The sequence below is a fragment of the Orcinus orca genome, chromosome 5, assembly GCF_937001465.1.
Source record: "Orcinus orca chromosome 5, mOrcOrc1.1, whole genome shotgun sequence".
Taxonomy (NCBI): domain Eukaryota; kingdom Metazoa; phylum Chordata; class Mammalia; order Artiodactyla; family Delphinidae; genus Orcinus; species Orcinus orca.
The window spans coordinates 65633990-65647932 of NC_064563.1; the positions used below are offsets into that span (position 1 = coordinate 65633990).

The 13943-nt window shown below is 44.7% G+C and overlaps 1 protein-coding gene across 3 annotated transcripts in view; it reads right to left on the reverse strand.

Annotated features, from left to right (window-relative positions):
* Positions 1–13316, reverse strand: part of KLHL6 (kelch like family member 6) — a 58302-nt gene extending 44986 nt beyond the window's left edge. For all 3 annotated transcript variants that reach the window (XR_004476041.2, XR_004476040.2, XM_004278405.4), the window contains exon 1: positions 12936–13316. Coding sequence is in view for 1 of the 3 variants with exons in the window: in XM_004278405.4 (XP_004278453.1) it covers positions 12936–13228 (293 nt within the window). In the remaining 2 variants the exon portion in view is untranslated. The remainder of the gene's footprint in view (positions 1–12935) is intronic.
* Positions 13317–13943: the final 627 nt, after the last annotated feature.

Consider the following 13943-nt stretch of genomic DNA (forward strand, 5'->3'; position numbering starts at 1 on the left):
TATCCACTGTCACACCCTGACTAGGCTGTTGCCCTGGAGGCTCCTTGTCACTCTCTTTTTCCAAACATTTTCCATCTCAACACCCCCCCACCAAGTACCCCACGTTGGTTTCCTTATGGCCTCCATGTCATTATCCAGAAATCAAGGATCAGCCTCTGCTTAGAGATTTTTCTGAGCGTTCCCTGGCTCTGACCACTTAAAAACATGCGAACTGGTCCCAATCCTCACTCCAAGGTATTCAAATGTTGAGGCTTCCCCAGTCCTAAAAGTTATCCCTACTGTGACAGGGCAAAGATGATCAGACTTCTCCCACCACCAGCTGCCACAGAGGAATCCGGACTGCCAGGCCTGTTCTTTGGGGTTTTATGATACAGAATCCAGAGGAAAGTGGGAGGGCGAAAGGAGATCTTCAAGCTGGGGATGGAGAGGAGTTTTGAAGCAAGAGGCAAAGGAGGAGTTACCTCAGGCTGGGCTACCCTCAGAGCTGCCCAGACGGGGCCAGAGTTGGGGCTGACATCCAATCTGCACTCACCAAGTCCTGAGCCCTGATGTGGACAGCAACAGTCCCCAGGGAAAGAAGCACATATTTCTAACTGGTCCACCCAGACAGAACTTTTTAAAATTCATACAAAGATATCCTAAAAGCCAGCAGCGATCAGAGATGTGGATAAGAGGGGAACAGATTTTAATAGCTGTGGTGTGTTCTCCCTCAAAGTGTTAAAAACACACACACAAAAGTTCAGAGCTTGAGTTACTTTGAAATTACTTGTTCTGGGACTTCCCTGGTGGTCCAGTGGTAAAGAATCTGCCTTATAATGCAGGGGACGTGGGTTTGATCCCTGGTTGGGGAACTAAGGTCCCACGTGCCTCGGGGCAACTAAGCCTGTGTGCCACAACTGCTGAGCCCATGCTCCTCAACTAGAGAGCCCACGTGCTCTGGAGCCCACGCCACAACTAGAGAGAGAAGAAACCCGCATGCCACAACTAGAGAGAAGCCCACACACCACAACTACTGAACTCGCGTGCCTCAGCTAGAGCCCAAGTGCCGCAAACTACAGAGCCCACATGCTCTGGAGCCCGCGCACCACAACTAGAGAGAGAAAACCCGCACACTGCAACTAGAGAGAAGCCCATGCACCACAACAAAGAGCCCATGCGCCGCAACGAAAGATCAGCATGCCTCAACGAAGATCCCGCGTGCCGCAACTAAGACCCGCTGCAGCCAAAAAAATAAAGCAAATAAATAATAAACAAGTCTTTAAAAAAGAAAGAAAGAAATTACTTGTTCTGTTTCCAGGTTTGGCTCTACAGTGGGGTGGCACGGGTGGGTGGAGGACTGATAAAATTACACTACCTTCTCTCTCTCTTTCCAGTCTTGAAGCTCAGAGAAGTATGGTTTGTCTTCCAGTTTAGTTTGTCTTCCAGTCCCCCAGCCCTGCTTTCTTCCTCCCCTTCTCACCAGCCAGTGCTGCTCCGCTCCTTTCTGTCCGGCTCTCTGTTGTCTGGCTGCCTTGAGGGCCCTTAGCGAGGACTCAGAATGTCACTTGAGACTGTCTCCCCATCCCCACTGCCTCAGCCTTAATTCTGACCTCATTTCCTCTACCTGTAATTTCTGCAACCACCTGAGGGTCTCCCTAGATTATCAGGGCCTCCACATCACCGCCCAAAGGGTTAACAGAGAGGTTGGATCCCTCTCCTCATTAAAAACTCTTCCCCGTCTTCCCACTTCCTATAAGGTACATTTCACACTCTCCATTCTAACTCAACAAATTTTTCATGCTATCCTACCCTGCCCATCTCTCTTGGCCTTCTTGGTCCACACATATTCTTTACTCCAACTTTAATCTTCTACCTGTGGTCCCTGTCCTTACACTGCATGATACTTTCCCAGATGTGGCTTTTTTTGGCCTGGAACACTGCTCCTTTTCTCCCCTTTTCTTGGTCCCCTTGGCCCAATGCCTACTCATCATTTAAAACTCTGCTCAGATATCACCTCCTCCAGGAAGCCTTCGCTGACTGCTTTTTCTCCAGTCTGACTTTGTCACTGGCAAAGCCCACTGGGGTCCCCAGGGAAAAATAAGATGGAATCTAGCTGATAAGATAAGGTCTAACGTCTTCTTTTGTGCTTAGTTTGCCTGTAGGGGGTCGTGTGCAGAGGCCTTGCACCTAACTCATCGGATTAGAGTTCCCTGGGCAGAAGCACCGGGCTGGACATCTCAGCTCCCAGACTGTGAGCAGAAGCGCTGCGCTCAACACCGCCATTCAAGAGGGCGGTGGGCCGTGTGCAGAGATGCTGTGCCCTGCACTGCAGTTCGGAGTGTGGGCAGCGCACCTGCGCCAGCCCAGTGACAACTCGGTACCCTCCCCTCTGAGGAGAGCCTTATAAAAGCAGCCCCACCCACAGCCTCTCGGGAGAGTGTGTGTATTCTAGAGTGCCAGCTGGCACTTCTCCATTCTCTGATCAAAGAATAAACCTTTCCTTTGCTTCAGAACCAAACTCGGTCTCGTTCTATGGGCACGAGCGACATCAGGCAGGAGGACCCTTGTTGGGGCACGACTCTAAAGGGTCCGTAACAATTTCATGCCCCTTCCATAAGCAGAGCTCTATCATATCCCTTATTACCCAGTACTGAAACACTGATTTACCTGTCTCTCTCTTCCAACTTATTGTGATTTCGAAGTCAAGCAAGAACCATAACTCATTCATCTTTGTACACTCAGTGCCTGGCCTTGATAAATTTGTGCCAGTTGAATGAATACATGAATGGGTAAGTGGGTGGAATTTCACTAAACCCACTCAACACCATAGTACTGAAAGCTTAATATTTTGTGCCCCCAACCCCCAGATATTTGCACCTTAAGAGAGGTTATATGATCCGGTGTTCCTCAGTTAAAGGCCTACAGATCACTAGTGGTACACGAAGAAGTGTAGTAGGAGTGCAGCTTTTCACAGCAATTACTAAGAATTCACCCTCGCTCCTTCTTCAGGGTCATCTGTAAAATAGACATCGTCTGCCAAGCCAACCTGCTATCCTAAGCTTTAAGGATACTGCCAGTCATTTGAGAACTTTCCTAAATTTCCTGATCTCCATTCTCTTTTTTTTTTTTTTTTTTTTTGCGGTACGCGGGCCTCTCACTGTTGTGGCCTCTCCCGTTGCGGAGCACAGGCTCCGGATGCGCAGGCTCAGCAGCCATGGCTCATGGGCCCAGCCACTCCGCGGCACGTGGGATCTTCCCGGACCGGGGCACGAACCCGTGTCCCCTGCATCGGCAGGCGGACTCTCATCCACTGCGCCACCAGGGAAGCCCCTCCATTCTCTTTGTCCTGTTTCTTTTGTGTGCTGTGTCCACCAACCTCACCTTCCTGGAATTATTCAACAGGCATCTGCTCCTCCCCTAATTCCCCCAACACCAGCCCCCTGCAAGCCTGAGCTCGCTCTTCATGATGTGATCTTTTGAATGCCAGTCAGCTCTTACTTGACCCAAGACCTGGACCATTATATGCAAAGCTGCTGATCATTAATTTTTATAGATCCCTGAGTGTCTCCTCAGAAAAAGCTATGATGCAACTTTTGGTTTGACTGTGTGGTTTTTGTTGGTGTTTTTTTTTTTGGCCGCATGGCATGCGGGATCTTAGCTCCCCAACAAGGATGGAACCCGTACCCCTGCAGTGGAAGCAAGGAGTCTTAACCACTGGACCGCCAGGGAAGTCCCTGACTGTGTTTTAAAGTCATAACAGTGTCAGCGCTCCTGCAATTATTGTGGCCTTGAAGCTTTCCATAAAAGTTACATGTACTAAAAGAATAAAAGAATACTTACAGCTGGCAGAGGACATATAGGTTGGCTAGATGATATTCTTTCATAGCAATGGGGATTTATCTTTATACAGAAATGGCTTCTCCAAAAGAACTTGAGACGGCTTATACTAAAGCAGCAGAGGTATTATAAAATAAAACAGTAACAACAGAAAGAAGATAAGAACTAAGGAATTAAAGTAGGAGGAGAATATATCACGGAACCTAGGCTAAGGAAAGCTGATGCACTGAGCTTCCTGACAGCCAAAGCAAATACAGAAGTATAACAAGTTGGCTAATTAAAAAGTAAGCCAGGATCTGTTATCCGTCTTTAATGGAAATTTATTTTTCCTTTTGTCCAGTACCCCTCCTCCTCTTTCTGGAAAATGCTCTTCTCCCCACCCAGGTCCCACTCAAACTATGTGGTTCAAGTAGGAGCTCTCACCTTTTTATAGACATCTCTCTTTCTCTCTGTGTCACACACACACACACACACACACACACACACACTCACCTCTTTGTCCAACAGTAGACTCCTGAGCTAAGCTGGGCTGACCATTGTGCCCCATGTTCCTGACAGTGATTGGTCTAGGACTGGGTAATTGAATGGAGCTGAGCCAATCAGTCTTTCCTGGGGACTTTCAAACTGAAGCTAGCCTCTCAGTTCATCCCTAGAACAAAAGCTGGGAGAATTGAGTCTCAGAGCTGCCAACAGGCAAATTCCCCATCATGAGGCAGAAGTGCAACCTGAGTAATCCTACCTGAGAGAGAAGCCAAATGGATGGGAAGAAATCTCCCTGACTGCATTCAGGGACTTTGTTCCTCTTCCTCCTGGGCTCTGCTACATTCCGGCCCTTCCTATGCTTTGGTTATGTGGCCAAATACCTTCCTCTTTTGCCTAAGCTGGTTTGACTTTGAGTTCCTATCCCTTGCCACCAAGAGAATGCTGACTCATACGGGAACATTGAGCAATGAGATGGATGGTGAGGTCCAAGGAGGTTTTACCAAAACCACAGATGTTCTGCATCTGGCCATCTCTTCTCAGGGACTGTTTGGCATTTACTATAGTAGAATTGAGTTCTGTAAAGGCATTTTCATAAAGAGACTGTTACATATCCATGTACTTGATGCAGGGATAAAGCTCAGAACTTAAGATGTAAATGATGAAAGTATTTCTCTGTTGTGTTTTAGTTGAATGCTACACGGAACATTATTCAAAACTGGAGAAGAGAGATATGGGAACATATGTATATGTATAACTGATTCACTTTGTTATAAAGCAGAAACTAACACACCATTGTAAAGCAATTATACTCCAATAAAGATGTAAAAAAAAAAAAACTGGAGAAGAATATTTTTTTCTGTTCTTGATTGAAAGAAGATCCATATGCTCTAGACACCAGGGTGGAGATGACAGAGCTTACATTTTATTGAAAATTCAAAGGACCTGATTGCACTTCTGCCCTAAGGCAGCAACCTCTGCCCAGCATCTTCCAATCCTAAGAAAGGTCTGCAGGAGTCACTTTGTAGGCATAGCACATCTGTGTCCAGATGGTCACATGAGTGACCTACTGAATCCACAACATTCTGAAGCATTTGGATGTTCTCACTGCTCCTTCTAATTTTTCCTATGGTGACCACACTTTATCACCCTTCCCTTTTCTAAAGTTGTGCAATGGGCTCCCAACTCTTTGAGGACTTCCTGCTCTGACCAGGATGCCACTTAGTGACAGAACCTGCAGGAGCAAGATCAAGTTTTTATTCATGTCAAACATTTACAGGGTGTGCTGAATGCCACCTACTGCAGTGGTAGCTCACACTTTCAGCCTGATTCTAGTCCATATATGATGGATGATGCCATATACTCTCACAGGTATGCCCAGGGCTACCCACAATTTGGAGGGAGAGGAGGAGGGAAAGTGCAAGTAATTGTCCCCTTGTCTTCTAGGATCTCAGAATCCTTATCTCTGATGCATACGTGACAAGAGCAGTGGAATTCCCTAATACTTGTTTATCTCATATTACTTTAAGCCCTATTCTGCCTCTGATGCAGGCCTGTCACATAGTCGCTGCATATAATGGACCCTTGGCAATTTTTGGTTGCCCAGCATCTGAAACCCTCCTGAGGTGTGGCAAACCTCCCTCTGAATGAGATGTAGTTTGTGGCAGAAGCCACTTCCCTATCTAGAAGCTGCAAAGTCCAATGCCCACTTTCCAGCTTGTCACAGTTAGTACCCTAACATGTGTAACTCAGACTTGACCAATCAGCTAAACCAACACCAGGCTATGAACTGGGAGCTGGTGGTGCAAAGGCAGGAACAGAGGAAAACCTGTTCTGGTCGAGGCAACAGAAGCAGCACAGCCTCCAGTTTCCCGAGACTGCAGTGGCAGCAGTGCCAGGGGCCACAGCCGTGCTAGCATTGGCCTCCAAGGTCCTGCAGCAGCAAGGGAGTCCTCCCCACAAGGGTTCTAGGTGGCTTTAGGTTGTGGTCCTGGCCACTGCCTGGCCTCCCTTGCTCCTGTCTGTTTTCTGAGTTTGGTACTCCAGCCTCCTGGAGGATTCTGTGAGTTACCTACCTACATCCCCTTCTCAAAAGAGCCAATTGATTTCTATTCCTTGGAACTAAGAAATATGACTTATTACCATGCATAAAATGTTTAGGCGAATAAATTTATGAGTGACTCTGTTTTATTATGTGTATTTCACAATAACTCACCAGGATAGGTAGACACAAATCATTAGCCTCACTGTATTGTTTTTCTGTTTGTTTGTTTGTTTTTTATATAAATTTCTTTATTTATTTACTTATTTTTGCCTCTGTTGGGTCTTCATTGCTGCGCACAGGCTCTCTCTAGTTGCAGCAAGCGGGGGCTACTCTTTGTTACGGTTGTTACGGAGCTCGGGTTCTAGGTGTGCGGGCTCAGTAGTTGTGGCGCATGGGCTTAGCTGCGATGCAGCATGTGGGATCTTCCCGGACCAGGGCTCGAACCCGTGTCCCCTGCCTTGGCAGGTGGATTCTTAACCACTGCACCACCAAGGAAGCCCAGCCTCACTGTATTGTTGATAATGGTGCTGAGCCTCAGAGGAGCCAAACAATTCCTCCAACATTTGCACAGCCAAGAAAGGGCAGGGTCTGGACTCAAACTCCAGTGACAGAACTTTAAGATAGTGTTCTTTCCACTATATCAACAGCTATTGGTTCCAGCCCCAATGATGTCCCACAGGTTTTTGAGATCCTATACTTTGAAAGCATACTGTCTCTTCACCTCACACTCTGACCTGCCTCCTGATTTCTCACTTAGCCCTTTGACCCAGGCCAGTACCCTAAGGCACTGCTACCAGCATCTGTCAGCTCAGCCCCCAGACACAAACTGGGTGAGTGTTCCTACTATATCCTGCCTGTGCATGTGTGTGCAAGCACACAGAGGCAATAATTTTTACATCTTCTCCTCATTTTCAGCTTATGTAGACCACACTAGTGCACGGCAGGGAAGGGGAGTTAATGGTCTTGCACAGGAAATGTCCTAACAGCCATATTTCTGCCCAGTGGAGAGGTCTGTTTTCAGTTTGGATCCCAGTAGGGAAACCGTTCTTCCTAGCAAAGTGAATTCTCTGGAGGGTGAAATGGAGACAATGCTGCCTACTTGTCGTTATTAATTGCCACCATTGTGAAGATTAAATGAAGTGAAAAAGAATCCAACAAAGTTCCTGGCATGCAATGAATGCTAAAAAAAATGTTAGCCTTTCCACTTTCCAAGCTGTGAAAAGTACTTAATACAAGGTGTTTATTACTACATACTTTATAAAAACAAAATTTTGGAAGCAACCTATATTCACGATGAAAGATTTTCTTATTATGCTTCTGTTAAACATGGTAGCTATATAAATAAATAAATAGTAGTTATGAAAACTATGGAGCACTATGGGGGAAAGGTTATAAGAAAAAAGGGTGCAAAGCAAGATGCAAATTATACATAAACTATGTTTACAAGTATATTAAAATATGCAGATGAAAAAAGGTAGAAGAACAACACCAAAATGAAAATTAACTTTATCAGAAAGTTCCATAATCCCTTACCCTAAAATCTTGCAGCTGGATGTGCTCTGGCATTCAGAATTGTCTGGCTATTACCATATCATGAATACTACATAGTACCTCCAGCACTCCTTAATCGAACACATTAGCACCTCAGCAGTGAATATATGAATAGTTGTCCTAAGTGAAATAATAAAGACTCTAAGTAGCCTCCTCTCGGTTCAGAAGAGGAGATGAGTGGGGTTCCAGTTGGATTTGGTCATCTAATAAATTACGAAAAACTTTTCCGTTTTCAGCACTTTGGGGATTTTGAAACTGCAGATAAGAGATTATAGACCTATATATAGTACTTAAATATTAACCACCATATTGGTTCTGCCAAAAGGACAATATTGAAGTGTAAAATACAGGACCCAGTGCCAATCAATGCCAAGTACGATCATCAGTCCATTTGAGATCATCAGCAGTACCCACTGTGGCAGTAGCAATCCTCAATGTTTTTGCCATTAGCCAGATTTTCAATCCAGACCCAGATGGCTGTAACTCATCCTTGTTTATTCTATCACCTGCACTTACTGGCTCCTTTCTAGATATCTTACGTCGTTATGGAGAAAATGCAAAGGATTACATATAAACAGAAATTATGAGTAGCCTCTTGCCCCCCTTTCTGTCATCCAGTAATTGGTTAATATAGAATAATTATTCATAGGTTGGGCCCACAATACCCTTCCCATTCCTGGCCTTGTGCTTGATTTTTGTAGCTAGTGGTTAAAGTCCCCTTATCATAGCTTCAGGGAACCAGACCCAGAGACTGAGGTACTGAGGTGCAAGGCAGGGGCCAAGGAGCAGCAACAAAGGAGCTTGCTGTTGACAGCCTCAGCCTGGAAGCTTATATATTCATGGAGGAAGAGCCAGTCATCACGTAGGACTGAGTAGCCTGGTGACCCCTCCCTACATCAGCACTACCCCCCTCCCTCTGCCGACCCTGGGAATCACAGCATGGTTGCCCTCATGGGTCAACATCAGAATTTGCCATATTCTGCAGTGAGTTGCTCCCCTGCAAATGGACAGAACCACTGGCTTAAATGGAGATCATTTGGGAAGTGGGGCCCTGTATGCAGGATGCACAAGCCCTTCTAATGACTTTGATCTGGGGACCTGTCCAGAGACAAAACACAAATGGCAGCTTTGGAGCAATCTTATAAGAGACACTAGTAATCTTATACACTTAAAAAAAATATTATTGTAAGTGTTAAATCTGTGCTTCCCTCGATTTTTCTAAGCTTTATTCCCCCTCACCCTTTTCTCAGCCTCAACTCTACATGTTTGCCCAGATTCCTCATTCCATTGCAGGCTTTTAAATAGGCCCCCAAAGGGAACTACATTGTCTGAGTTACTAATATAGTTCCTATTTACAGCCACTGTGGTTACATATGCAGCTAGACAACAGCTGGGCAGCAGGTTCAGAGAAGCTGTATAGGGTAATGGAAGTGATAAGATAAAGAAGTGGTAGATCCTCTGATGCATTTGGACTACATGAAAGATCACTGTGGAGAGGCTGTGAGCAAAAGATACCCCGAAAACTAAGCAAATGGAAAAAAGAGTGAGTTATTAACTTCAGGAAAGACAAGAAGGTTTACAAGAAAGAAAATGTGATCATAAAACACAGTTTGGCTCAACAGGAAACAATGTTTTCATAGATATAATGTAAACTCTTAATCCAAATGTATGAAAAATGTGATAACATTATATTGAGAGAGGATAGGGAAGGGAAGGGAGTTAGGTATAAGTGCTAAATCCTTATCAGACCTACTAGAAAATTAATAAATGATGTCTAACCCTGAGAAATGAAGAAAGAGCAGTATAAGAGTATTTTGTAGAAATATAAATATAATACCAGAAGAAACAGAAACAGCTAAATTTTGAAAATGGTGGGCTCTAGTGACCAAGACTGAAGGGTGGAGGAAGTGAAGAGGAATTTTTGGTTTTCATTATAAGCCTTTGTTTGACTCTTTGTTAACTACTTGTACATAGTACTTTGATAAAAATTAATTTTGATTGAAAAAGATATAAATGAGGGGGCTTCCCTGGGGCGCAGTGGTTGAGAGTCCGCCTGCCGATGCAGGGGACACGGGTTCGTGCCCCGGTCCGGGAAGATCCCACGCGCCGCGGAGCAGCTGGGCCCGTGAGCCATGGCTGCTGAGCCTGCGCGTCTGGAGCCTGTGCTCCGCAACGGGAGAGGCCACAACAGTGAGAGGCCCGCGTACCGCAAAAAAAAAAAGATATAAATAAAAGTTTGAAAGGCTATAAAATGAGAGTTCATAGAAATAGAACTGCAGATGACCCTTAAACATATGAAAAGATGTTTGACCTTATAAAAAAATAAGAGAAATACAAATTAAAACTAACCTGAGATACTGTTTCACATCTATCAGATTGGGAAAAACCCCAAAATTAGATGCCATCCTCTTTTGGCAAAGCCATAGGGATTGCAAAATTATTTAACCCCTATTAAGAAGAATCTGGCAATATCCATTAAAACAGCAGATACATTTCTCTTTGACGCAGCAAACCCTCTTCTAGAAATGCACCCCCAGACACTCCTGAATGCATATGAAATGACGTATAAGATTATTTATTATAACATTGTTTATAATAGCAAAAAATTCGAAACAATCCAAATGTCTATCAATAGAGGATTGGTTAAATAAACTATGGTTCACTTAGTGGAAAATATTTATGTTCTCAATGAATAAAGAAAAAAAAAACCCTACATAATTTTACAACCAGCTTCAGGCCCTCCAGAGCACAGAGGGCTATGTCAGAAGCTTCTCAGACAGAGCAGACTCTCTGCCCTTTCAAAGTCTGAGCATAAGAGGAACTTGGCTACCAACCCTTTTCAAAATCTTAGAAACAAAGCAAGACAGGCGGTGAGGTAATGTCAGACTTAATGTCAGTCCTAGGTCCAAATCCCACTTGGGCACTGCGTTAACTGAGACACTCCAAGTTTTGGTTCCTCATCTGGAAATGGGGAGACAACTCCCCACCTCAGGGGGGTTGTCATGAGGATTAAGTGGGACAGTGTATGTGACACAGGCGGCACAGGGACTGGCCCACGATAAGTGTTCAACAACAGAAGTTATTTTTAATAGTAGTACCGGAAAAATGAATACTGTCTCCAGGACTGTGGTCATTATAGGAGGACAGTCACTTTGGAAATACCAAAATGAGAAATCAAAAGAGAATGAAAGGAATTTCCCTTCATAACCACGCAATTTGGGAAGAGACTCTTCATCCACAGGCAGACACGTGCACTGCATGGCCGCCTCCAACTTCTCGTTGCCCGTTGCTGCCTCTGGGGCTGGCACACACTTTCCCTAAGCACCCTACATCAGCAGGGTTGGAAGGACCTGGGCCCAAACACCTTCTGTTTAGACTGAGAAACCCCAGGACTGGAGACAGCACTGATGTACTTAAGAGCACAGAGCCAGCGGTCCTGTTTCATAGCCAGGTCAAGCAGCTAATGAAATCGCTAATCGGGTATATATTTTATAATAGCAGTTTTCTAGTGACCCAAAACAAAAAGATTAAACCTGAAAGTGAGTGCTCAACACATCAGCTAAGTTGACTCTCATTCATTTCTGAAAGGGGTTGTGATCAATGTGAAATCATATGATCAATATTGGTAGAGTGAATAATGTGTTTATCTGTGTGAACCCAGTGTTATGGCCGTGCCTACACTTTACCTTTTATATACTTCTTGTGGAATAAAGCCTCCAATCTAGGGGCAGTTTGTATTGCAATAAAAACAAAAATTTCTAGAATGTGCCCAATCCTTGCTCCAGCAATGACTAGATATGTAATGTTGGGTTTACATTTCCTCATCTGTAAAAGGGCATATCAGCCACCTTCATTATGCTACTGCAAAAATAAAATCAGATAACTGTCTGTCTGGCATATAGCAGGCCCTGCTTCCTACAAACCCGTATATCCTCTTGCCTCGTGTACATACGGTACCTAATCAGTCCCACAACAATCTGTCAACCTTGCTTTTTGAATTCCAAAGATTTTCTCCTAAGCATATCAAAAAATGAAAAAATAAAATACCTTCCATGATATTTACATAGGTAAATAGTTTTTAATTTCCTCAGCCAGAACAAAGAATTAAGAAGAATCTTATTAAGAAGAATTACAAGAGTATTTCTTTTTCAAGTTTTCCAAGTACCTTTTGCTTCCACATTTCCCTTGGGGACTGGTTCCCACCATGTCTACATCGATCTGGAGAACTCTGGATCCAGCGGAATTCACTGGGTTCCTGATTCTCCCACATTCCTACCCCCAAGCTTTTGCCCAATACACAGCGCTTAGCTGAACTAAGAAGAATGAGGCGAAGAATTTCAACAGAGATATATTGAGCATCTACGAGATGCTAGGCACTATGTGAGACCCTCTTCCCTCTCATATTTAATTATCACAATAATCCTGAGAGGTAAGCATTATTGTCCCCATCTTACAGATGACAAAACAGAAACTCAGAGCATTAAGTGATTTGCCTCAAGTCACAGGCTCAGGAAGGGGCAGAGTGGGATGGAACCCAGATCCCTTGAATTTGTTGTAACTAGTGGCCTCTCACTTCGAAAGCACCTTTGTAACTGCTTTCCCTTCCTACCCATTCACTGCACTTAAACAGAAGCCCCTAATTTTCAGCAGATCATTGGATAACTTTGAGTGGTCACGTTGTTTTCTCTACATCTATTGGTGAACAAAGACAGCATTATGTTTCCAACACACTAGTCAGATGGTGGGGGGAAAATCCCCATAACTTTGGTAATTTTCCACCCTCTGGAACAAAGACATATACACATTAATGTTCACCATAATGTATAAACATTACCCTTAAATGATGCAAGCTCTCTTAATATGACTTAAATTCTAAACTTTAAAGTTTAATAGCTTCCTTTTTGGAATCTTGAATAGACACACAAACAGAAATAAATATACAAACCGTAAATGCAACAGCCAACTAGTTACACTGGGCTCTCACATCAATGCACATTTCCCTGATGACCTGCACCCAATCTGACTCTGGTCTAGGCGTGCTGACCTGAAATAGTTGCTGGCCGCGGCAAGCACCACGCGGTGGCAGGAGAATTCCTGAATGTCCACACACAAGATGACGTCTGTCAGAGCGTTTTCCACTCGGAGGGTCTCCAGGCCATTCTGCAGAATTAAGGAGAGTCCAGTGTCGTCAAATTTTACCTTATCCCCATTTAAGATTTCTACCAGGTCTCCCCTTTTCTGGGAGGGCTCATCTGTAGAAGGTGCCAGGGGCCCTTCCAAACTCTTCTCTACCACGTTGTCCATGGTCCAGGTGCCCCTTTGTCCTGCCATCAACATCCAGACTGAAGAAGTGCCCAAGTTTCAGGCAGGTCACATTGCAGAAGCTGAGCGGATTTCCTGTGCAGGGCCCTCCACTTATCACCAGCTGTCACACACACATAACAGGAAGTCTTGCACTTTCTCATCCTGTTACTACAAATGCCAGTAACTTCTATTCTTCTTCTTTCTGTAATCATCACAAGCTTAGAAATTACTTAGAAGGCTGTGTAGGAAGCCACTCCAGTGAAAAGGAGTGGCTTCTCAGAGTCTGCTGTTAGTGCTGTGTGGCTATTTCAGTCCACCTCCCCCACCCCCCTCACATCCGTGAGCAGGAAGCCTCTGGTTCTGGTTATTACATTCATACTTCTGGTGCTTCTGTATCCCAAGGTGTCAATGATGGGATGGGCAGGGGACATTCCAAACCCTCTTCCTCCTTCCTCCCAGGAGTCTGAGACCCCATGATGTGCCCCAGACCAGTCCCTTGGGAACCTTGGAAAACCCACTTAGCTTTGGCATTCTCATTTCTATCAGCTCTGCATGTCATCTGTCTTTGTCTTCCTCCCTGCTCAGGGGAAAACAATGTCATGGCAAATATTAATGTTCCCCTTCCCCCCCAAAATGTCTATTGTTTTAGATATTTCTCTGGGGGCAGAGAAGAAATGGTCTCCAGAAACTCCACCCCCAGGGTCTTCTCTCTTAGAAGACCAATCAGGGTAGGTCGACACCAGATGGC